The 26,226-nt window shown below is 37.8% G+C and overlaps 1 protein-coding gene across 5 annotated transcripts in view; it reads right to left on the bottom strand.

Annotated features, from left to right (window-relative positions):
• Positions 1 to 2,531: 2,531 nt before the first annotated feature.
• Positions 2,532 to 26,226, bottom strand: part of brat (brain tumor) — a 35,286-nt gene continuing 11,591 nt past the window's right edge. Inside the window, exons 1-4 of one of the 5 annotated variants that reach the window (XM_064683003.1) lie at positions 21,759 to 21,893; positions 15,129 to 15,381; positions 10,112 to 13,351; positions 2,532 to 2,892 (exon numbers count right to left, since the gene is read on the bottom strand). In XM_064683003.1, the coding sequence (XP_064539073.1) occupies positions 2,810 to 2,892; positions 10,112 to 13,259 (3,231 nt within the window). In that variant the 5' untranslated portion in view covers positions 13,260 to 13,351; positions 15,129 to 15,381; positions 21,759 to 21,893 and the 3' untranslated portion in view covers positions 2,532 to 2,809. Of the gene's footprint in view, positions 2,893 to 10,111; positions 13,352 to 15,128; positions 15,382 to 21,489; positions 21,894 to 26,226 lie in introns of those variants that run through there. The other 4 variants (XM_064683004.1, XM_064683002.1, XM_064683001.1 and 1 more) reach the window with 4 other exon arrangements.

Genomic DNA, 26,226 nt, shown 5'->3' on the forward strand with positions numbered 1-26,226 from the left:
GAGTTATTTTTTTAATTTTCCCAAACAAGCGCTGTTGATAAGAGAAGACTTTGCGGGATATTGATAAAATTAGCAGTACATATTAACAATTTAGATATACATACTTTTTAAAAAAAGTGTTCGACGTTTAGACTCTATTAAATAGCTATTAACAGAACTTTATTCAAGCGCATACTAAATAATGAAACCTGATATAAGTAGGTTTACCGTTAAAAATGTATTATCTGTACTATATTGTTAATAGCGTTAGTTCGCATTAGCTTCTTAGCTGGCTGATGGAATTGCAAAATCGACTGCAAAAAGAAAAACATAAAAATATATGGCTTATTTCCAGAGAAGAAATAGACCCTTCTTGACTTTGCGATATCCAAAAAAGATGTTAATGTACTCACTTTCTTTTAAATTAAACGAAATATAGATTTATTAAAAACAAAATTATTTATTTTTAATTTTTTTTTTTTTTTTTTGGTGATTGAAATAGAAATTCTTACAGTACAATTGTTGTTGCTGTTTGTCTTTTATTATTACTGTTACACAACATTTTTTAAATGTTAATTAATACAATATATAATAATAATAATAATAATAATAATTTCATTTTTAATTATGTACTTCGAAAATTGTGGCCCCTAAGCATTAAAAAGACTTTTACTTTGCTTCAAGTTTTGGTTGGTTGTAGTTGGTTTTTCATATTTTTTTCGTTTTTCTTTTAGTTTTTTATTTTTTTTTTTTTTTTTTTGTTTTTGTTTTTGTTTTTCTTGCTGGTATTCGAGTACAATATTAATCAAATTCATACAAATAAGTTTTTTTTTGCTTACTTTCCATTCGCGCGAATTGCTAATGTTTCATTTTTTTTTCATATTGGTGTATAAAAATATTTGTATATATTTTACCATTTTAGCGTGTTACCGTTATTCCGTTATTCTCCTCATCTTCCCACTTACACATTAGAATAATGAGTGTCGTTCATCGTTTCTTCATTGTTTTGCATAGTACTATTTACGCATACAATTATAATCGTAATAATAATAGTTTAATGAGTTAATAACATTCACATTTATTACATTGGTATTCGAATACGCTTACGTTATCTTTACGTTATGCATATATATGTATATGTATATATATTTATATTTATATATATATAGGTAGGTATTAAATTTGGTTTTTTCTTGTTGTTGCTTTCAAGTACATAATAATAAAAATATGAATACATAAAAATATACTCCATTAAATGCCTTTCATATGCGTTTAGTTCTTGAGAATTGCCGTTTTGCTGTGCTTTATTGTGGGCTTTTGGTAAGTACTTAATGGTGTAAGTATTTATGGTATATGGGTATAAGTTACATATGCAGGGTGTTCACTGTACTACTGAGAGCGAATAGAGAAGTTGGCAGTTAAGTAGTTAGTCAGTTAAACCGTTGAAATATCAAATAAAACGTAATACTGAGTGAAATAAATGATTTCTATTTTTGTATCTGTGTTCATTCAAGATGTAAAAAGATTCTTTGTCGTTATCTTCAATATGCATTATATAAGAAACAGTGTGCATATAGTATGCATTGGTGGGTGTGTGTGTGTTTTTCTTCTCTTTTCATATCGCTTTCTTCTTCGTGTTTTGTTTTGTTTTTGTTTTTTCATTTCTTAACTCATTAACATAAATTTAACAATTTCCCGAAACAGCCAAGAATGCGGGCTATACTCAAAGTTTTTTGTTTTTTGTTTTTCTTTCGTTTTTTTTTTTGCAATGTTAACCCATCATCTCTACCATTGATATACTATTTACCTTTCAGTCCATTAGTCCATATATATTTTTTTGTGTTTTTTTTTCTTTCCTTTGCTTTAACAAACATTCATTCACGTTAATAAATAAATTTGAGCGAAATATGCATTAACTAAGAGATGTGTGTGAAACAATTTGTTTAGAAATATAACCATATAGAAAACAAGTATGCTTAGTAAAAATGATGTACATATATAGTGTATATATATAGTGTGTGTGTGTGTGTGTGTGTGTGTGTGTGTGTGTGTGTGTAAAGCCATTAGCAACACCCTGTATACTATGTTTGTTTAAAATTCAACGTGGTATCATCTTTTATTTTGCATCTATTTAGCAGAGAGTTCAATGGTCAAATCAATGTGTAAAATGTTAAATATGTTTTATAGTAAAATGCTTAAAACGTTTGCTAAAACTTATCAACTTAATTGTAACGACATTTAACATTAAATTGGTGTTTCTTTTTTTTTTTTTTGTTTTTTTAATTGTTATAAAAATACTTATGTATGTTGACATATAATTAATTGTAAAATGACTAGATGATGATTCCATGATCTGCACTATGTTTTGGATGTAAGTATGTAAGTAATGTATTTTAATATATATACTAGATGCAAATGCGTGAATATCAATGTATTTTATAAACTAACAAATTCGCATATTTCAATTAGAATTCTTAGCAAAATTTCTCATGAATGTGTGGCTGTGTGTGTGTGCGGTTCGACCGTAGAGACTCATTACACTAGATATAGTAATTTTTATTACTTCCATTCATATTTCATTCAATAGTTCTTCTTTTGAGTCCCGAAATTGATTTAAATTATGTATGTATGTAATTATGTAATTGCGAAATGCAAACGTCCAATAAGCATTAGGTAATCATGATGAAAACAATTTTAACGCAAATGTAAAAATAGTGTTGAATAATGGAATGAATAAAAAAAGTACTAATAACTGCATCAGACCTAACCTAAATGTTTAATAAATATATCCATAGATATATGCATATATATATTTTATAAATATGTTCTCTTAATTCACTTGTAAATTCAAAAAGAAATTCATGTTTTCTGGCTGGATTCGGTCTGCCAAGCTGTTGTGCATTTTACGTGAAACTGTAAATGAAAAAGTGCAAATGAAATCAAATAAATGAATGAAACAACGTACATCTTTGTTTTTTTTTTTTTTGGTTTTTTTTTTAGAAAACAACTCAAGTAACTTTAATTTTAATTGAAATAAACAACGAACAAAAAGTATAATAGCAAAGACATACAAGTGTATAAATTTAATACCATATGTAAATAAATTCTAGAATTTGATGGAAACTCAAACAATAAATGAAATAAAATAAGATCTTAATTAATATAGAGAATTTCAACTTATTGCAAATTTAATAACAATCCATTAAATATTTACTATATTTAATTATTATTATTTATGTTTTTGTTTTTGTTTTTGTTTTTTGATTTGTCATGCTGTGTCTGACTTGAGTTACATACATAAATGTAGGATCTATGTATAAGCAAAGTACATGGTATAAATATTTCTTACTTTTAAATGCTCGAAGATGTGTATAAATACTTTTAAATACAAATACAAACTACAAATGCTTGGATATGAATGTGTTGGTAGTCTTCAATAGGAAGTATAAGCAGCTAACAACAAACAGTTATCTATACGCACTCTATAATATCTATTACAAGCTACCATATATATATATGTATATACTATAAATCATTTTTATTCCTTCCTCTTTACAAATAGAAAATATACTTAATTTCGTTCCTCTTGCGCGCAAAGTAAAAGTTAGGTTTAGTTTAAAGATGGAGTGAAAGTGAAGCATATAAATTTCCCATTTAAAACAAGTGCTTTGGTACTATGAGAATTGGAAATGAGTCAACGAAAGAGCTCGAGAAAATTCCCTAAACGAGTCGCAATCCTTTTATCAATTTCACAAAGTATTTATTATAATTTTGGGTTATTTTTTGTTGTTTTTCCTTCTTTTTGTTTTGTTTTTGTTTCACGTTTACGTTTTCGAAGCAGTCTAAGATTTTGTTGTTCTTTGTTAAATGTCATAAAAAATGTGTTTTAGGTTAGGTTCACTACTAATTCCGTAAAGACACAAACACACATGTAATTAGCTAAGTACATGTGTATGTGTATGTAGTTGTAAGTATGTATGCATATATGTATTTATGTAGATATATATTTATGTATATATATAAATATCGTATAGTAGCAACAGTATATATATGTATATGTAAAGATGTATGTATATAGTAGTATAATATGTATATTTATGTGTAAATGTTCTCGTGTAAAAATCAGTCATAGTTAATTGTTTATCAATTACATATGTTCGCATGCAAATGCATACTAACACGTGTGTATGTGTGTAAGTGTGTTTGTGTGTTTCGTCCGCGTCATACTCATTGGCGGAAACAACGGCAGAGAAAGCATTGCGTCTAAGAGAGAAAAGCTCTTTGTGCACCAAAAGCTCTGCAGCATAACGTTTAAATCTTAAAGAGCAACGCGTTAAGAATATTTGCACAAACAAACGCACACACATGCACATGCACATGCACATGCTCACGCACATGGACATGCACATGTGCATGCACGCATGCATTTTGCATTACTATGTACTTATTTATGTAAGTATGCATGGTTCGCACAGTGTGACCATATGCATTGAAGAGTAATGCATATGCGAGCTATTATGCGTGTTGAATTGAACTTGTGTTTTGAATTATTTTCAATTATTCTTATGCATGTAGAATCGTAATCTTAGATTAAGAAAACTATTGACAACAACAGCAATGAAAAAATAGTACATACATATGTGTGTACGATTGCATGTACTGTACTTATCAGACAAACAGACAGACACTACGCAAGCAAGCTTTTCAAATTGATGTACTCTAGTTTACAAAGAAAAATAAACATACATTTATTGGCATGTATGGATGTTAATTTATATGTAGTTATACATATAAACGTTATATACTTATTGGGTTCTCTAACATTGAATTAACATTTTCGTTTCGTGTCTTGGGACTTATCTATAATGAATATGCATTTATGTTATTATTACAAATAGTCTACGAGTATTTCCATTTTCTATGCTGACGGATAATAGAACTTTAGCTGTCTACTTAAAAAAAAAAGAGAATCAAAGAAAAGATAAAAAAAAATTCAAATTCTTGTACATTACTTATATATATGTATGTATTCAATTCTTTTTGAATTTCATTAGATGTCGCTTTAGTTTTCACTATTTTTTCATTATATAGTCTAATAATACTTAAAAACACTTCTACGAAGCCAGTTTGAATTTTGTTTATTAGTTCGCTGCTGCCACTTGACAAAGTCGATTTTATTATCGATATTGTTATCGATTTCTTTTTTAATTATGCATGTACAAATTCTAAATTGCGTACAAAATGCTCAACAATGCGTCGGATACGCGTTTTTAGGGTTTTTTTGCTTTTTGTTTGCGTATGCTTTTGCTTATCATTTTGCTTTGATTTTGGGTTCGTTTTGCTTAATAACATTTATCAAAAATATAAACTACATTAAAAATTATTTCTGCATATCCATTCGTCCACGGGCCCATCTAGATCAATTTAACTCGTGCCGACAGTCTCAACCTCAACCTCAACCTCAAACTCAACTCAACTCCAACCAACCCAACTGCACCAAACTAAACCATTGCCCTATTTTTGTTTTTTTTCTTTTATGTGTATGTAACCAGACTTGGACTGCTGAAGTTAAGATAGTTTTTGGATTTAATATTAGTGTAACATTCATAGCCTAACAATGAAAACGTGTTGCTACATCAGCACTTTATACTTATTGCTACATATGCCAGTGATCGCTTGTTTTTGATTTCCTTTCTGCTTTTTATTTAATTTAAATTTTGGTGGTAGTGGTGAAAACGATTGATTTCTAAACGAGGCGGCGCCCAAAACTAATCACAATTGCCGGCACACGCATACCAACTACATATAGTTTATGATTTTAACATACATATACATTTATATCAATAAATAGATGGGGGGGGTATGTCTTAAAATTCACTTAGCCTCAGCCCGAGCTTCATAGTTATCGTTTATCGTTAATCGTTTATCGATAATTGGCTCAGGCCGAGGCGTTGTTTATATTTTTTTGATGCTTATATATAATATATGCATGTATGTATATATTAAGAGAGCACAGTTAATTGGCGGTATAAAAAGTTTACATATTAGTTGAATTTTCCGTTTCTTTTCTTTGTTTGAAAAAAATACATATGCTTAAAATGTTCAATATATGTATGTGTGTATGTATGCAGTTTTTTTGTTTTGCTTTGTTTTGTTTTGTTTATTTTTTATAGATAGCGCACAGTGTGTTATAGTTGCACGATTTAGCTTACATAAATATGTTTTGGGCATTAGTTCTTTAAATATATATACCAATACAAATATATATATTTAAAAAATTGTTACATATTCATTTTGCACAGTCTATTAGATTCTCAATTCATCAAAATTGTTATCAACATACATTTATATCATATATATATATATAGATATATTTATATAGATATCTATTAGTTTAATTAAATTTCATATTCTTCCATATGCACATAATGCAACCGAAATGCATCTCTTGAATGTTATGTATGGGCAAAAGAGCGGGAAAGAGGAAGCGCAAGCAAGCAAGGGAATGTCCCATGCAACTGCACCGTTCTGCATGGCTCTTTAATGTTAGTTAACAGCGGCTTGCGTTAACATATGTTAGGGCGCCAACAAAATGTAAACCAAAAGTGAACGGTAAATAAAAACACAAAGCAATACACTTGTTTTCTTCTTTCTTTTGTCGGAATTAATAAAAAAAATCATTTAATTATGTACTTTTGTTACTTTTCTTTTTTGTGTGGCGGTTTTGCGTGTTTGTGTATTAAATGTTTTAATTTTACAACAATTCGTATTATGCATGTAAAAAGGTGTTGCTTGCATTCTATGTTAATGTTAATATTAAAGATATTTGTGTCCCTTTTTGTGTAACATTTAAAAAAGTAATAATAAAATTTAATAGTAAACATAAAAAACAAATAAGCACAAGTCAATTAGTCGGCTTTCCGGTTTCCTTCTTTCCTATTTTTTTTTTATCATTTTTGATTTTTTCATTGCGTATTTTTTTTTTAATTATTAGTTGTTGTTGTTGTCGTTTCTGTTGTTGTGCAAATGTTAATACGCTAATGTAATTAATAATAATAATAATAAATACAATTAAATAGTATTATGTATATATATATATATATGTTTTTAGGCCATTATAAATACCATCAATTAGCAGTTTCGCTTCGTGTATGATTAACAATTTTTAAGTATATAAAAAATTTTCAACAGTTTCAGTTTTGGTGTCAAGTAAAAAGTTCTCACAAGAAATATACAATACTTTGTTTTACCGTTCCTTTAGAGCTACACACACAATTACAATTACAATTACATATTACATATTACAGTACTTTAAATTACATTACACGAATTTAATTAGTTCATAGTTTACAACAAGCATTAAGTTTAAGAATCGCCTTGGCAATGCGAAGCGCATACATACATACATAGCTATATAAATATACACACACATACATGCTTATGTAGTACGCATGTATGTCTGTGTGTATGTCTGCTTTGTTTATCGTCTACAATTTAATAATCTCACTTAAGTGAAAACGAACGAACGTCAAATTCAAAAATGCAAGTTACAAAATATTATTATTTCAAGCGTTTTTCAAAAACAAATCATAGGAATTCAAAATAATAATGATGATAAAAATGAAACAACACAAAAGCAAATATCGTATAACTCAAAATTATAATAATTCTAATACTTATGCGCGAAATTTTGGGCCCAAGCACACAAAAAAAAAAAATAAACAACAAATATATTATTTAATATATATGTATACTGAAGTAATTCAGCTTTTGTAAATTATAAATAAACATTTTTTAAATGCTGTTCCTGTTACTGTTGCGTTTGTAGTCTCAAAAGTTCATACAGTTGCTTTCTAATTTAAATGTTATTCATGTTATTATTATTATCATTATTTTTGTTTCAACTTTTTACAACCCGATTCTGAACCGTGCTGTTAATTATTTTGCATATAAGCGAAAACGAGAAGTCTTTAATAATAATTGGAACACATAAAAAGCGCTTAAACTAATTGCAAAATTAACTCAACAACGGCACAAATATTGAATACAAGTTTTCAAGAACTTCAATCAAGATCTGATTCTGATTCCGATTCTGATTTCGAGTTGACGGTTGCGAAAAGATGAATTTCGATTAATTGAGATTTTGATTTATATACTTAAGTTTCATGTTTATATTATGAATATATATATATATATATAAAACATACGTATATATATATCTATATATACATGTATTTGTTAATTGTAATTGTTTATAATAATAAATTGTTTAAGTCTTCTGCGCTGATTGCCAACCATTTTTACTGTTATTCCTCATTTAATTATATATTTAAATTGTAGTTTCATGTTTTCTCGTTTGCCACCAGCAGGAAAAACATCTACTAATTGTATTCATATTTTATTTTCTGTTTTTTTCTTCCTCTGTTTTCTTGTTATTAAATTGAAAAAGTTCAATTCAATTTGATGCGTACTACACTACCAACAAATAATTTAATTTTAATTGTAAGTTTTTTTTTTCTTTAATTTCAATTTTTCAAAGTTTAACAACAATTAGACAATTTTCTTGACAAAACCTAAAAACAAAAAAAATATACAAAAAAAATAATAATATGAAATTAAATAAATAAACACATTTGATGCCTGACACACTCCCATACATATATATATATATATATATAGTAATATATATGGATATAGATAAATGCATATGTATGCGTGTGTGTGTGTGTGTGTGTGTGTGTGTGTTGAACAACAATTAAGAACAATAATTTCAGCTATTTTCAGTGCGTTTAGTTTGTGTTTACAAATTAAGAAGCGGCAATGTCTGTTTTTTAAGTATTAATTATTATTTCATGTACTAATCATATTAATAATAATCATAATAATAATAATAATAATAATCATAATAAAACAATGAAACATAAAAACTAAGCGAGTATAAAAAAGTTGTGTGTTGTTGGTTTTGTTTTGTTTTGTTTTGTTTTGTGTTTTGTTGGTAAAAAAGTAGCAAAAATTTCATAATAGTAATAATAATAATAATAATAATAAGCATATATCGTAATAATATTAATAATAAAAATACATGTATGAATATAAATAATCATTAATCAGTAATCAATAAGTTTACAATCAAAAAATAATTTATAAACATAAAAAACAGTTCAATATATATATATATCAAAATTTCTCATTCTTTTCTTTTCTTTTCTTTTCTTTTCGTTTTGTTTTCTTTTTTCATTTCTTTTCTTTTTGTTGTTGTTTCTAGGCAATCAAAAATAATAACAAACAATTGCGCATTACTTAAAATTACAATCAATAAAGTATTTGTTTATGCTCGATCTACTTGTGTGTAAATTCAATTGTTGAAGCAATTATTTTAAATTATCTTTTGTTTTGTTTTTCTTTTTTTATATATTTTTATGTTATTTTGTTTTTTTAAAAATGTTTAATTTATAATTATTTGTTTTTATGTAAGTTTTTTGTTTGACGAGCGAACATAAAAAGTGGAGGGATTTGCTTTCTGGTATATATTTTGTGTATTATTTTTTTTTTTTTTAAAAAGAAAATGTCACTGAAGAGACTTGCAACTGCCAAGGGGGCGTGGCGTGGCGGGGGGCGCCATTCGAGTTTTTGTGAACGAATTAAACAAAAATGGTAATACACAAAAATAAAATATAATAAAATATAAAATAAAAAAAAAAAACACGTTTAGTCTTAACACAGTGTAAAAAACAAAATTCAACAATAATTTAAAAAGGTAATAATAAAAATATAGTAAGTATATAATATATATAAGAGAGAGTTCTTGCTATGCTATGCTATGCTATGAGAGACAGACAGAGACAGAGACAGAGTCAAAGACAGAGACAGAGACAGAGACAGAAATAGAGAGATAGAGCGACAGAGCGACAGAGAGAGAGAGAGCGATAGACTTGAGAGAACCGCGCGCGCAAGTCAGAACTGCCAACTTGTTTTAATTTGTTTTTTTTTTTTAAATTTAAATTTAAATTTAGAATTCAAAATTCAGAATTCCGAATTTCTGGCGTCTGTTTTTTGTATATTTCTGCAATGTTTTTTTTTCTTTTCGTTTTTTTTTTTCTATATGTTTTGTCAAGGCTCTCTGCTTACATACCCACGGGCGCCAGTTGCACATAGCGATAGATATATAGTCGGTAGTCCTTGCTGGCGAGCACCACGCTGCCATCATCCATGAGCGCCACATCGAAGCACTGGGCATGCTTCACTTTGGACTCCAGCGCCGAGATCAGCTGTCCGTCCTGGGTGAAAATGGTGAGATTGAAGTTATTGTGATTGTCCGCAATGAGAATCTCTCCGTTCGAATTGATTCCAACGCCGATGGGATAATTGGTGATGCCCTCGCCGCCAATTTGGCGCAGATATTGTCCCTCATAGTTAAAGACCTTGACGCAGTGCGCCCGATTGTCGCTAATGAAGATCTCCTGCTTGTCGTTGACCACAACGCCATTGGGAAACTCCAGATGCTTCGAGCAGCCGAACTTGTGCAGCACATTGCCATTCTGATCGAAGATGATGACGCGCATCACTTTGCACTCCACGACAATAATGCGTCCCTTGTTGTCGACGGTAACGCCGCGCGGATGCTGCAATATGGTCGCACCGAACTTTCGCACAAACTGACCATATTGATTGTAGATCTGGATCTGGTGTGTGGGCGAACGCTCGGTGACAATAATATCGCCGGAGTTGCGAACGACGGCGACACGATTCGGATAGAGCAGCTGGGAGTCGCGTTTGCCGCACTCGCCAAACTGGAACTTGAAGCGTCCCTCCTTGTCAAAGATCTGGATGCGATGATTGTTCGTATCGGCGACAATGATGTCATTCTGGGCATTCACTGCCACGCCGCTGGGCTCCGTGAACTGGCCCTCCATGACGCCGAATTCGCCGAATTTGCAATGGTAAATCATCTTTTGGCGCTTGATTTGCGACTTGGGTGGATATATTGAGGCCGAGAGCAGCTTGTTGGTCAGATCGAGCAGAGATTCGTTGCTAACGGCGCTATTGTTGCTGCTCCCATTCAGATTTACCGACGACAGGCTGGCGAAGGCATCAACCACAGCCGAGCTGCTGTTGCCGTTGCCGCCAATTGTTGCCGCCGCTGTCGTTGTGTTAAACAAATTGTCGCTGCCGCCGTTGCTCCACTTCTCGTAGGGATTGTAGTGCGACATGCTTGTGGCACGCTTTGGCAACAGTTCGCCAAAGTGCTGCAGATCGTTCAGGTTCGTGCGCTCACGTCCGCCCAGCAAGAGGCAGCCGGCGCCATTTGTGTAGACGCTGCCGTTGCTGTTGCTGCCATTGCTGCTGTTGTCCAGCAGACTGCCCAGACCGAGGCCCGGCAGCAACTGTTGCTGCTGCAGCTGGAGATGTTGCTGCTGCTGCTGTTGCTGCTGCTGCTGCTGCTGATGATGGTGATGGCTGCCCGCGCTGCTCGCGCTGCTGTTGCTTGCACTCTGCGTGGGCCGCGCAATGGGCGGCTGTTTGCCGTGACCGTGGCTCTGCGTGTGGCTGATGTGACTGTGGGCGAGACTGAGGCTCGATTCGGAGCAGGTGCCACTGCCAGAGCTGTTGCCGCCGACACCGTTGCTGGCGCGTATATAGCCAAAGGTGTTGCGGACGCCGGCCTGTATCGACTGATAGTTGGACATGAACTCGAGTTCAAAGGGTATCTGCATGTCCTGGACGCCCGTCTGCAGCTGCTGCTCCAGACTCTTGCGCAGCAGCATCGCCTCGGGCAACAGCGGCGATTGGACGCCAGTTGTTAGCGAGCGCTCGACGGCATCACAGGCCGCCAGGCCCTTGTCGGTGATATCCTTGGATCGCTGCAGCCACATCACATTGCTGTTGACCTTGGCCGTGTAGACCGTCTCGAGCTCCTTGAGCAGCTCCGTCTTGCGCTCGTCCAGCATCGAGCTAAAGAACTGATGCGTCTCGTTCAGCTCGTTGTGCGCCTTCTGGTACTGCAGCTTGACCTTGGTCACGCTCTGCTCGGCGCTGTTGGCAACCGCCACAATCTCCCCAATCTTGCCGCGCATATCTGCGAGCAGCGTTTGCAGCGCCGCCTCGTTCTGGCTGTTGCCGGCGGCGTTCGCCACGGCTGCCGGCGACTGCACACTCTCCAGCTCGTGCAGACCCGTCGAGTGCTCCAGAACGATGCACTCCTTGCACACGAGCGTGCAGCAAGTGCGGCAGCTAAACTTCAACAGCTCATGCTTGTGGCGTGCACAGAAAAGCTGTCGCTGTTGTTGTTGTTGCTGTTGCTGTTGCAAGTGCGGTGTGTACAGTGTCTCGTGTTGCTGCTGCTGCTGCTGCTCCTGCGAGTTGTTGGCTGCTGCTGCTGCTGCCAGCACAATCTTCGACAGCTGTGACATGGGCTGCTGCGGCTGTGTGTCTGTCATTTGTGCCTGTTGCTGCTGCTGCTGTTGTTGCTGTTGCTGCTGTTGCTGGAGCATCATTGTGAGCGAGCTGGCGTACTTGAAGTCGCTGGAGGCCGGATTGTTGCAGCTGTTGGGCGTGTTGCTGCTGCTGCTGCTGCCGTTGCTGGTCGCCTCGAAGCCCTTGATCAGGCAGACATTGTGACCGTTGAAGCAGTGCATAAACTCGTGCGCTGTCACACAGTTGGCGCACAAATAGCTCTGGCAATCGAAGCATTTGGCCACCGCGTCGCTGCACTTGCTCTTGCAGGCGGTGCACCGTGCGGCTGCGAGGCTGTTGCTGTTGTTATTGGCGCTGCTGCCGTTGTTGCTGTTGCCGTTGCTGTTGCTGCTGCTGTTGTTGCTGTTGCCTTTGCCGGCGCCGACAACCAGGCTGCTGATGCTGTTGCTGCTGTTGCTGGGCAAATTGCTGCCTATGACGCCCGGGCCATTGCTGGGGACATTTGAGCTGCTGATGACGCTGCTGCTGGTGCTGCCGCAGCCGCTGAGACCGCTGGTCGATGAGCTGGACGATGACGAGGACGACGATGACGAGGAGGAGCAGGAAGATGAGCTGGCCGACGAGCTGGACGACACCGAGGCCGAAATCGGATGATGCCCATTGATGACAGTCACATCCTGGCGCACCTTGACACTGACCTGGCTGCCAGCAATGTACTCATCGCTGCAGATCGCCGAATCGCTGACCGGTGGCGAGGAGCCGCTCAGCGTCAGCGGCGAGTCGGACAGATAGCCGGCATGCTCGTAAGATTCAATCGAGTTGGCGCCACGCATGGAGTCCAGCGATGGAGTCGGCGAAGACGCCATCGTTCTGTGTGTATGTGTGGGTGTCTTTAATTTTTTCTTCTTCTTTCTCCAATTATGCACTCTGCCCTGATCTCTAGCTGTCGTTCAAACACCTGAAAACAGAGTAAATTAGAGAGAAGCTGCATGAGTAAAAAACAAATCACACGAATTACCAATAATCAATTAAGTTAAACGCATTGAGAGCTTAACTAAAACACAATATTAGAAGAAGAAGAAAATGCCAACATATCAATAAATCGGGTATTTTGTTATAGCATTTTTTTTATCAGCCAAATTTGAAGTAAATGCTTGGGAATTAATTTGTCACGTATCCTATTATGATTATGGTTAAAAAACCATATCATTATTAAAGATTATGTACAAAATATTACATTTTTATTACAGAACATATAACTATTTGTAAGTTATCTCTTTGAAGCACACTTCCGACGGATACCTCCTCTTAAAATAGAGCAAATAAAATGAACTAACGTGCTGCCAAAAAGACAACTAGTCGATAACTAAATTTTAATCTGCTTCCGTTCTAAGTTAACCACAAACGATAATGTTAATAGATTAAGCTCTTCGAAAAATGATTGATAAATATATTTAAAAAATCAAAAAGTCCGACGGGAGAAATATGGAATTTTGTAATTTGTATATTTGATATACAATTGGGAATAAACACAGGAAATTATATGCTCAATTTCATATACGGATCCAAGTTTTTTTACATAAACAACTAGCTGAACCAAGGAACAAGGAAATGAAAAGTGTATTAAATTGCTTGCTACTCTGATATCTGCTCTAATATCATACGATAATAAGGATATGAATAATTAAGAGTCCCAACAGATAGTAACACAATTTAAATAAGGCTTCATATTAAAATCCCACATACCAAAATTCAGCATCTTAGCTTTAATAGAAATAAGTTAAATAAATTAAGCACTCATCATAGAGATTGACATAAGTTACCAAATATTTATTTTACTGGCATTTTTATAGCCAAAGCAATTCATTTGATTAACTTTCCATATTCGGCAAGTACATAAAAGTAGACAAGAAATGTTATTGTTATTTGTTATTCAGTGCCTTGACCCAACTACAAATCGGTGAGAAGTTCACCCTCAGCCATCTTTCTTTGTTTCAAAGCACCCCTTTTGTGACTCAGCAAAGTTTTTTCTGGTTTTTGACTCTTTTCCAAATTGTGATTCACCTTTTCGTAACATAATTTGTACTTAATTGTCCCCCTATAATCCCCTACACCGGCTGCCACGCACACAGGTGACCCCTTTCTTTTTGGCCAAATAGAAACAAAGTGCTTTTTAACGCACTTCGAGGCTGTACCCTCTTGTCATTTGTAGTCCTGGCAACTGCCCCAACTCCGAGGCCCAACTTACACTTCAACCGTCAACAGGAAATGCAATAAGCACACGCATAAGGGGGCCCCGTCAAGCAAGATGCTTGAACTATTTGCCGCCGGCGAGGAGGAGGGCGTGCAACCCCTCGCGGCAAAAATAAAAGTAAACAAGCGGCGGCAAACGGACAAGGAACTTTTCTAGATTTCCATTTTCAGCAACACACACACACACACAAACACAAAACATCCGTCAACAAAAGACTCACTCGAAGAAGTCGGGAAGTGAAAGCCAAACCGAAACGAAATGGAACGAAAATCAACCCTCGAATAAAGCGCCCAGTGAAGCGGCAAGGCAACAAAGCGCGCTCCCCAAATGGGGGTTGAGTGTGCGGGGGTTAGAGGTTAGGTGGGTGCAACTGTCTAGACTGAATGTATGTGCACACACAAACACTCACACACACAGAGAGAGAGAGAGAGAGAGAGAGAGAGAGAGAGAGAGAGAGAGCCTGTACGAGGCAATGACTTACCTCTTTAGTTGTATTTTTCGTCTGCTTTTTATAAATTATATTTTATTTTCTGGTTTCGGGGTTTGTTTTTGTTTTTGTTGTTGTTTTTTTGCATTCGCTTTCAATGCAGTCAAAAAATGCTGCCAATTTGGCGTAATGTGGTCCGTTTACCGTTGTTGTGCTGCCATTTAGTTCTACCTCTCAATGTTGTTGTTGTTTTTGTTTCATACTTTTTGGGTGCTGCCAATTTCAATTGCGTTGCGCGCACAAAATGCTGCAATAGAAATACGAACAGAAACGCGATTAATATTTTAATATTATTTAATTATTATTTAATAAAACAAACAATATTCAATTCAATTTAAATTTTTTTTGCACCATGCACTTTTCACTCTGACTCCGTAGGACACCAACACAGAGCCGTGGTAAATGATAACGCGACGCGCTTGCGACGCAGCTCCCTGCAAAACTAACTTTGCGCATTATTCAGCGACCCGGGTAAAGCTGCCAACAGCAGCAGCAGCAGCACCGACGAGGGTGACGTCGACAGCGACAGCGCTGCTCATGCTCCTGCAGAGAGTGTGTCTGCGTGTCCTTTGGACGGGCAGAGCAGCAGCATCAGCAAATGCAACGCTGCACGTTGCAGTGGTGCGGACGAAGATACAAAGGCAGCATAAAACAAAATTATTGCCAATTACCAGCCGCACAGCAGAGGCGGCAGCCGAAACAACACACACACACGCACACAATTTGGGAAAAATCAATATTAATATTTACAGTACACACGGAAAAGACAGTCAAACAGGCAACAAGGCACACGGCAACAGCGCAAAAAGAGAGTTAATGTGTGAGGGAGAGAGGGAGACGGAGTATAAATGCCGAACTGTTGAATGCCGGCCCAACCGGTACAAACTGAATTGTACAGCCCCCTTATAGCGAACGGCCCACGGACAAACAGTGCAACCCTTAAAACAATATGGCGTCGGCCAGTCACCCACTCAAACCAACTAAAAGCAACAATTTTCCATGGCCGACGACGTCGCCGCAGCGCTACAGGTTGCGCGCTCAGAGAACGAAATGTAACAGGAAGCAACAGCGAACGATAAACCGATAACACGGCATCTCTTTGCTCTCGCTCTCGCTACCTCTCTCGCTTTGTAGGCTGCGCATGATTTCCAATTTTGGGCAATCACAACAACAAGAGCAATAACAAGCTGCGCTGCTCTCAGTTACAGCTCTTGGTTCTTCTTCTTCTAATGTTGAGTGGGTGAGCATACTTTTTCGCCTATGTTGCCGGCAGCGTCACCAGAACTTTCGCGTCGAATTCGAGCTGCTGCTCGCTTTGCCGCACCGGTGCAGTCTAGCTGCAAACAGAGAAGTTCTTCTGCCCTTTTGCATGTTGTTTGTTCTTTCTGTTGTCACACAACATGGAAAATGCTAGCAATGACGCGCAGACAGCAGATACCAGAGGCAATGCACACAGCATACAAGCAAACATATGTATGTATGTATATGCGTGTGTATGTATTTAAATGCATATATATGCATATGTAAGTATGTGTATGCTCAAGCAAATGCAAAGCAAAATTTCTCTACATGTAGACGAAATAGCCAGACGTGCATACATACATACATACATGTGTATAGAATAATTACATTTGCACGCATACTTACACAAGTGCATACATGAATTTATGTACACGTCGAATCTTCTTGACAGTGTTGATAACTGTTGCAAAAAAAGTCGAGCTCAGTTTAATTGAACGAATAATTTAATAAGAAACTAATAATTTGAGGCTTTTGTCGATTTATAAATAATCAGTTTATCATTTTCATTATCATAAAAATACCAAGATTATGTTTAAATGGAAACAAATGTTTTAAATAATCAAAACGGAACAAAACAAATACAAAAAATAAACTCATCAGTTTACTTAAACTTGTTCTAAATAAATAAATTGATAAAAAAAAATTGTTTATTTATCAGACTCTAAAAAAGTGGAAATACTAGCTAATGCCATCGATCGCGCATACATATAAATACTGTTCTGACTCAATATAGATTCTTAATTTGCCAACAATTTCAACAGGTTGCTTAATAATATACTTATTGCGTGACACTCTTCACTACCAAAACCATAACAAGCTAACAGTAGTTGCTATTTAGACGCCTATGACAGCAACATATCCAAAAATAAAAAATAAATACAACTGAATAAAAGCGCACATACTAAATTACCAATTGATAGTGCCAGCCGGGCAACCGACCTGACGGATGGGTGATTAGATTAGCAAATAGGGTATGTACGGGTTGGACGATAAGGTCGTGTCATATCTGTCTGTACATATGTATGTCAATATGGACTAGCACAAACAGTTGGATTGTATATTATCATGACAAGATAAATATCAGAAGAAGAGAGAGAGAGAGGGAGATAGAGAGAGAGGAGCTTTATGGCCATGCCATATGTTGCCTCTTTGAGCGGTTGATGGAAAACATGTACAACAAATTCCAGAGGGCCTGTAAAAGTATTTAAAAATAGGAGCTAATAATAATAATAATCAGGCTGTAATGCTGATGGGCTGGCACTGGAGGGGGGTTGGACTGCACTGAGGGCGTGCGTCCGGGTCATTAAGTTCAAATATGCGCAGCGGAGTAAAATTGTGGGGGCGATGGTCTGCGCAGTGTAAGACGAAACAAATGGAAACAAACTGCGCAGCCATTACTAATGCAAAACAATTTGTAAAAGATTATTAATTTCATGGCTGAAAACTGTTCACAGAAACAGACGGAAGCAAAGTACAAATAGAAGAGCTGGACGAAGAAAAAGAACAAGAGGAGAAAAAGAACAGCAGCCAACCAACCACATCATCAGCAACAAAAATAATATCAAGTTCAGGGCGGGTAGGCGTCAGCCAATAACAACAAATCTGCAGGGGGGAGGAAGGGGGGTCAGGCGGGGGCAGGGAGCCAATTGCAAACTACGGTGGAATGCGAGACACCAGAAACTGCATACAGTGTAAAGCATAACAGACAAAGCGAACCCAAAAAAAAAAAACAAAAAAAAAATGCAAAATACTAAAATGCATTTAGAGTTCGTTTGTTTCATTTTCGCATGCACACAGAAACAAATGGGCTGGTGAACAAACAAACGTTTCAATTCATGGCATTCCCTTCTGTCCATTTGGGGTTGCAGCAGCAGCAGCAGCAGAGTTCAATGGTACCCAGCGGCAACAACCACAACAAAGCCAAAAGAGCATGACACAGACGCGCAAAAAATAGAAGCCCAGCACAAAACGCAACTTGTAAAACAGAACAAAGCATGCGAAATTTGCGACGACGACGAAACCGTTTACCTGCGCCATCGTTTCTAAACGGGCTGCAGCTGCAGATACATACACACTTACACACACACACACACACACACACACACATACCAAAGAACTTTATATATGTATCTATGTATGTATGGCTGTATGTTCCTAGAGTCATGGACGCGACCATCGACAAAAGGTACCGCCTGCCAGCAGCGTGCCTGGATGGACGGTAAGGCAGGCGTGCACGACCCGCGTCTGATGCAAATTATTATTTGCCATTTTCTGTCGAAGCAAAACCAATTCGCTGAATTCGAAGACGTTGTCTGAGCCTCTGTTCCACCCCTTCTCCAACGCAACAGATGTCGCGGGCTATGCGTCAGCAGCATGTGACCCCCAAAGCAGCAGCTGCCGTTGCCGCCAATGCTGCTGTGGCTGCTGAATGAAATTCATTCGACGACGGCGCATTTTATTGAACAAGAAGACAATGGCAAACGACCCCCACCCCCTCCCCTCTACACACACACACACACACACATAAGGGAGTTGTTTTTTTTTTCGTGTTGTCGTAGGAGCCGACGGCGACGAAGGCAGACAGAAAGAACGAAACAACAACAACTGCATCCAATTTAGCAGACAACAACACAACCTCACAGTCGCAGACACTTCATGAACTGCTTCTTCTTCTTTCATCGCCTGTTCTCACTATCTTCTCTCGCTATCTCACTATCTCCCTCCTTGCTGCTCCGTTTCTCTCTCTCTCTCTCCCTCTCTGGCTGGTCCAGCAGGTCAACGCCGTGTCATCAGTGCTTTTCTTATACCCTGTACTTTGCGTCCTGTACAATAGTGGGGGGCATAAGCACGTTATTTAATACACACAAGTATATTTATATTTAAAACTCGTATATGTATACACACATACCCATTTTTAGAAGGCATCTCACGGGTCGAGCAATCTTTCATAGGTTGCAATTCTTATTTGTTTTGCGTTAAGTTTTCTTTCTTACTGTCCGTGGGCTGTCGTGAGCTTCGCTGTTGGCTGTAACTTTCCTGTTAATGTTAATGGAGTTAAATGACTGTTGTCCTACCATTTACAGTGGCATGCCTAAACATTGTGCCTGCTCAATAGAGTTGCACACGCACACAGTGCAGCACATAACAGTGCACACAGCTTATTGATGTAACCGAAAAATCATGTTTCGTATCTGTATCTCAGTTGAATTGAACCCAGCTATGGCTGCTAGTTTTGTTGCAGCCAATGCACCCAATCAAATGGTACGTGTCTGTTGGGTCTTTTGCGTGTAAACTTTTGATAAATATTTACTATCTACTTTAACATTTTCAATTAGAGTTGTACCAATTTTCGTTTTGTGTACACTGAATACAGTACAGTGTGTATATACATAAACTATGTATCTTTCTTTATCTGTTACGTGGAACTCGACACAAGCTCCCTACCCAGTCATGCAGCCGAGCAACTAAACAAGCGCAACTTTTTGATAATGAAAATATAAAAAATTGGTACACTAAGATTGGAACTGGCGGCAACAAGAACGGAAAGTGTTGCAAAGTTCTAGAAAATATCCAGCTTTAGCATATGACGAAAGAATATGTACGTATGTACGCATGCATAATTAGAAGATTCTTCCCAATATTCATGATTATATCGAGAATATTAAATTAAGCATTATTTACTGCAATGAACACAACTGTATGGATGCGAGTGAGATGCTAGTGTTACAGTCTTAGGGCGATACTTTTTTTGACAAATTACGATATGGAGCGTAAAACAATCCACATGGAAAACAATACCTAAATAAACAAGTGTGTAAACATTTTAAACACGTTTTTCGATTTTTTGCTTTACGTGAAAAAAGAACACACACACACTCACGCAATCGCAATCTTTTTCTGAAAGTCCGTTGTATTTTAATGACTTGAAAACCAGCGTGGCTCACACGTCGTCAGTCTGTCCGGTCGACGGACGGTCCGTCGCGGGGTGTGAGTAAAATTAAAGAGCATTGCCGTAATAATTTGATTTTAAAATATGTGCACAAAGAAAAGGAAAAAGATACGAAGAGAGAACAAAAACAACACATTTTATTCTTCCGCATGAGCACAACAACAGTAGCGGCAATAACCAATAGCAGTTAAAATCTTAATCATTGTTTATACAGTTGCTGCCAAACAAATAGGCACAGCGCAAGGTCGCGCCCCCGAAAAGGTTGTCGCACCTTTCGCTATCCGACATCTGATTATTCGATTTTTAAGTGGTGCAAGGTGAAAATTATTTAAGTATACTTTTCCCACTTAATCGCAATTATTGTAGAAATTATTCTTGAACCTTGATATGGTACACCGGTAGCGATAAACTGAACCAAACAAGGAAAAAATGATTAATTTAAATCCATAATCAACTTCACATGAAACAATAATATTGTTGACGTTTCGTTTTTGATTTAATCTTTGAATATAACCTAATTTAGTTGCGGTGTATAATATGAAAGCGATTGAGTGATCGTAGATACACAGTGCTATGCATAATTTTTGTTTTGTTTGTCGTTCAACTTTTAACCTTTAATGCCTCTATCATCGTACAATATATAAGTATTAAAACATTGTCACTGCCAAAACTTGTTTATCACTGGGCCTTAATTTACAGATGCGACTGTAGACAGGCCGCCAAGCAGGGGTATTAAAGATACAAGACAACAATAAGAAATGAGATAATAATAACAAAAAATGTGTAAACGGTAATACAAACAACACAAAACGCGCGGAAAAAGAACAAACACGAAGCAAAGCAAAACCTAAAAGCAAGACGTTTAAATATTGTTGCTGCCGTTGTTGTTGTTCTTCTTGTTGTTGTTGTTGACTGCATTGCGCCGTATCCGTATTCCAACAAACAAATACATGCATAGCGCGAGCAAGTGAAGCGGCACTCGTAGACAAATGAAACGTAAAAGGCGAGCAGGAAAAAGGCAACAGCACACAAAACATATACATATCCATATACACATACATATACATGCACACAAGCAAACGAGACAGCCACGCACTCACGTACCACGTACTCAGCGCGCCGATTCTAAACAAGTTGATGAACTCTGCGACGCAGACGTTGCTGCTGCTGCTGCTGTTGCTGCTGCTGCTGCTGCTGCTATGCTGTTAATGCTTGTGTTGGCGTCGGTCGGCGTGTGTAGAGGAACAGGAAAAACTGTTTTTATACGTTTGTATGTATGTATTTACAGACAAGCGTGCGCTGCACTTTTATTTATTTATTACACTATTATTAATACTTTTTATTGCTGTTTTGCTTTGCAAACTCACACATACATTGAAATGTGCAACAACCGTTGGTAGAAACGTACGAAACAGCGCGACGGTTGATGATGGACGAGACGACAACGGACCCAACGAGGACGACGACGTTAGCGTGTACACGTTGTTTATGCGGCGAGCGCAAAGAACTGAATGAGAATGAGTAAACATAGAAGAATTTTACAAGATACGAGCGGCAGCATGAAACAGTCGTCGACATGAAATGAAATGAAATGAAACGAAACGGAACGAACCAACGCCAAGTCAAAAACTCACACAACCAGTTCGGCGCGCATAAAACAGAGACAAAGAACGCAGCGCCGTTGCGCGGCATGGTAGCAAAATCTAGTTTGGGGGTCCCACAACACAACAAAAAATGCTCAATGCGCAACGAAATGGCATATGGAACGTATGTACATGTGGAATGTATTGTACATAGGCCAGCAAAGACGACTGCGCTGCTAGCGATGAGACTGACCTCTGACAACCTCCTACACACATACACACACACACACAGTACAATGACAGAAGTACAAGAGTGAGAAGCAGCCAGAACAAGGAGAGCAGTGCACTCCATTGCGGCAGGAAGTCTGTGTGTGAATGTAATGGAGTAAGAGTGTGGATGGAGCGAGTAAACGAGTTGCAACGGCATTAAAAAGAAAACAAAAATTCGGAAAAAGACTTGGACTTTATTAATTTAAAGCATATGTGTGATTGATTGTATTGGCAGTGCTACCACCCTAGCTCATCAGCAGCATGAAGAGAGAGACCCAGCAGATATTTCATATGCGAATTAAAAACAAAAGAAAGAGAAGACAGGTAAAAGATGATTTGCGGCCTGCTGTTCAGTTAAATGTGCTATTTTTGTACATACACACAACTTTTTATGGTTAAGGCTACAACAGAAACAACAACAAGAAATAAAACGATCAGGTATGTACATACATACATATGTATGTATGTCTGTATGTGTGCGTGATAGACGCTACGCGCTGATGCAATAGGAAAAATGTAAAAGTCTGCGCAGCAGCGGACGACGCTTGCGTCATGTGCGTTAAGCAAGCTTAAGAATAGCGCGCAGCCGCAGCGGCAGCGACAGCGCCAGTAGCAGCAGCGCACAATAAACCAGTCTAGAAACGAGCGCGCTTGGCTTCAATACACACACACACACATGTACACACAAATTGTATATAATTATGCTGCGTATGTGTGTGTATTTGTTGGCAACTAAAAGGGCCTTAAACTTTGTTAAAAGTCAAGGTCAGTGATTTCTTGTGCGCTTTGGCCAACGTTGCCAACTTTGATTGAGTCCGCCTGCTTACATACATATCCAGATACATACATATATGCAACTGTGTGTTGCATGCGTGCGTGTGTGTGTGTGTCTCTGCTGGCCGATGTGTGACTCACGCAGGAGGTGGCAACACCGTCGTTGTTGTCAGACAGGGGCGAAGAGCTGTAGCATAAGAAGGCGGCGTGCTGCGCGTCTGCTTTATTTGCTCTGCTCTCCGTCTGTCTCCCTGTTCGGATTCTGAGAATTATGGGTTCAAGTGTTATATATGTATGTGTGTATGTATGTGTGCGGCACAGGAAACAAGTGGAAAATGGCACACGGCATCTCAACGTCTTATTTCATTTTCGAGCTTAAGCTTCTGTGATCGATCTGCCTGCGCTTGCCTGCTCCGGCTGTCCTTGCAAGCGGTTCATGAACCCCCAATGACGAACGAGACGTCGAACGTGCCAAAGAAGCAAACAACAACGGAAAAAAAGAGGCGGGACGAGCCAATGACGGCCGCAGCATTAAAGTAGGCAGCATCATGGAAAAAACAACGTTTAAATATTTTTACTATTGACAAATACACAATTACAAAAGAAAAAACTAAAGTCTGGCTATATAATAACGGCATGATAAGCCAAACTGATGCTGCGTTCTTTGAATTAGTCAGCCCTAACCTCAAAACAGTTTTATTGCCATATTGACAGACAATTCAATCGAGCGCGCGCTCATTAAACACAGCCAGCCAGCCAATTAAATGCCGGCTCGGCTGGGTTCGGTTCGTTTCAAGCAAAGAGCGAGAGAGCATGATGGATGCAGTCCCTAGGCTCAGGCCCTGTTAGCAGCTGTCATTGTCACAAGCAGCCAGATGTCTGCTGGCAGCGGCGTCGTTCAACGTAACCCAACCCAAAAACCATAAAAACAACAAGAATGCAGGCCATTTACACATACACACATAAAGGTACATGCATATGTGTTTGTTATGGCTTTTTCAATCATATTGGAGGAAAAAGTGACACTTGAAACCGGAAATTAGGCAGCTTGTACCCGAAAAATTAATGCAGCTGTCGAGCGTTGGTTCTGCCGCTCTCGCTCGCACTCTCTCTCTCTCTCTCTCTGTTCCTTTTGCTCTCATGAGGGAGAGAAGTGAATCCGAGTGCAAGGCTTGCCTGCCAGGCCATTTGCAGAGAGCAAACGCGCTCTTGAATGCCGGAAGTTTAAAAAAAAAAAAGAGCTCAAGGGAGCCACACCACGACGCGTAGCCAGGGGGAGCTTGAAATCAATTGTTTAATTTTTTTAACAGTATTGTGCGATTATGAGAGCGTGAGGCTTGTTGTTAATCGTTTTTCGCCTGATTGCGTAATAATACAGTAATAAATTTGAGTTTTTATGCATGTTCTTAGCTACAGCTGCTAACCGCGACAGAGGAATCACAACCCCTTTGAATTTGACAGTTGGAGTTGTATGTGTGTGTGTATGTAGTTCCTAGTTGACTTACTCTCTAAAATCTTACTAGATCAGGTCGCTCGTTTGCGCTCTCTTCGAAACATTGGAGTGTTGCATTGCAAAATGTGTTTACCTGTAATAAAAGACAAAAAAGAAAGATTATGAAATTGATATTTCGGTTGATTGTTTGGAAATTTTAAGAAATGAATTCGTTATTTTATACCCTTGTATTGTACACATGCCAAAAATGAAGACCGAAATCGATATCATCTTGGTTCTCAACACCCACGATATCCCCTTACATTATCGCTAATTGGGGCAATTGTTTTTTTTTTTTTTTTGAGATCCCTAGCCCGCACAAAGTTGCTACCCTTCGCTTTTTCTTGTCTCTCCGGCCTCGCACTGACCTCATATTTCGCGTTAAACTCATGTCTGAGACTGGGCAGGAAATTTCGATCAGCCTCCCCACACATGTTGAAACCTAAACTGCTGCGGGTCTCTTAATCTGAGTCGCCGACTAGTGCTCAGTTTGAACTTAGTTTTGGCGTTCCCAGAAACAGTTGCGAAAATTGTTTAAGGCCTCGGAAAGCACAAAGACAACAGATCGAGCCGTAGGTATAGAACAACAATAATAGAGCACAAAGCAGAACAGAAACCAGTGTTCAAATGACATTAGTTGGGGACAGGCACACAAACACTTGTACATAAAATACAAATAAATACGTTAACAAAACAAAAGTCAACGAACGGCTAAAAATTCACGAACTTGAAAAAAAAGTGGCAACAGCGACGCAGACGCCGACGTCCACGTCGACGCCGGCAGCGATGTCAATAAACCAACTAACCGTCGACCCGCGTCGTTTTTGTCGCTGTTGTTGTTGTTGTTTTAAGTGCGTGTGGAGCGCTTAGAGCGGGTCGCCCATGAATAGCCAAACGACAACAACAACAACAAGAACGCAGCAACTATGAAAAGCCCAAAAGCAGTTAAATTTATAAACTTGTTGGTCTCGCACAATAATACAATAAGAACAAGATAAAAATATTATACCAAAAAAAAATTAAATTGGGCATAAACGATTGCGTTTTAAAATCATATTTTGTACCAGATGTGTTAGAATACATTTAAATTATCTTCCCAACAGCAAATATATGAATACACATATGAATACCCTTTTCTATAATTTGATATCAGTTTTAGTACATTTTTACCACATGCGGCAGCTTAGCGAACGGTATTGTCGTCTTGTGGTGATTATCGTCCCGTGGTGAAATACGCTCTGCTCAAGTCGGAAGTCGCGCTTTCTCGTTCACGTTCTCGTCTCCTTCTTCTACTTGCTTGTTCTCAGAGACGGGCACCCGCATAGCATACAAATTTACGTTTGTACGTGAGATATGATGGATGCGTCTGCTTCTTCTTCTATCCGCTACACTCACCGTCGAGTGATTTGGCAGATATTGAATTTCTAGGTTGAAGGACAGAGGACGGTCTGAAGATTTATGGCTGTTGCCGGCAAAAGATACATACATACATATATGCATACATGTATGCAAGTATGCGTGTACTGTAGCCTGCAAAGCTCTTAAGTACACGCATTAATTTTAACAAGTCACAAAATGAAAACAGGCACCAAAATGCAGTCCCCAAAACACCCACCACGACCTGATGTTAATTACATGTCTCTTTTAAGACAAAAAAACAAAACACAATAGTAATCACCTTCGGGTAGCCGAATATTGAATACCCTGGTTGACATTAAAGTA

The sequence above is a fragment of the Drosophila montana genome, unplaced genomic scaffold, assembly GCF_035044405.1.
Source record: "Drosophila montana isolate Dmon_TW-CO22-7 unplaced genomic scaffold, ASM3504440v1 contig_2581_1, whole genome shotgun sequence".
Lineage (NCBI taxonomy): Eukaryota > Metazoa > Arthropoda > Insecta > Diptera > Drosophilidae > Drosophila > Drosophila montana.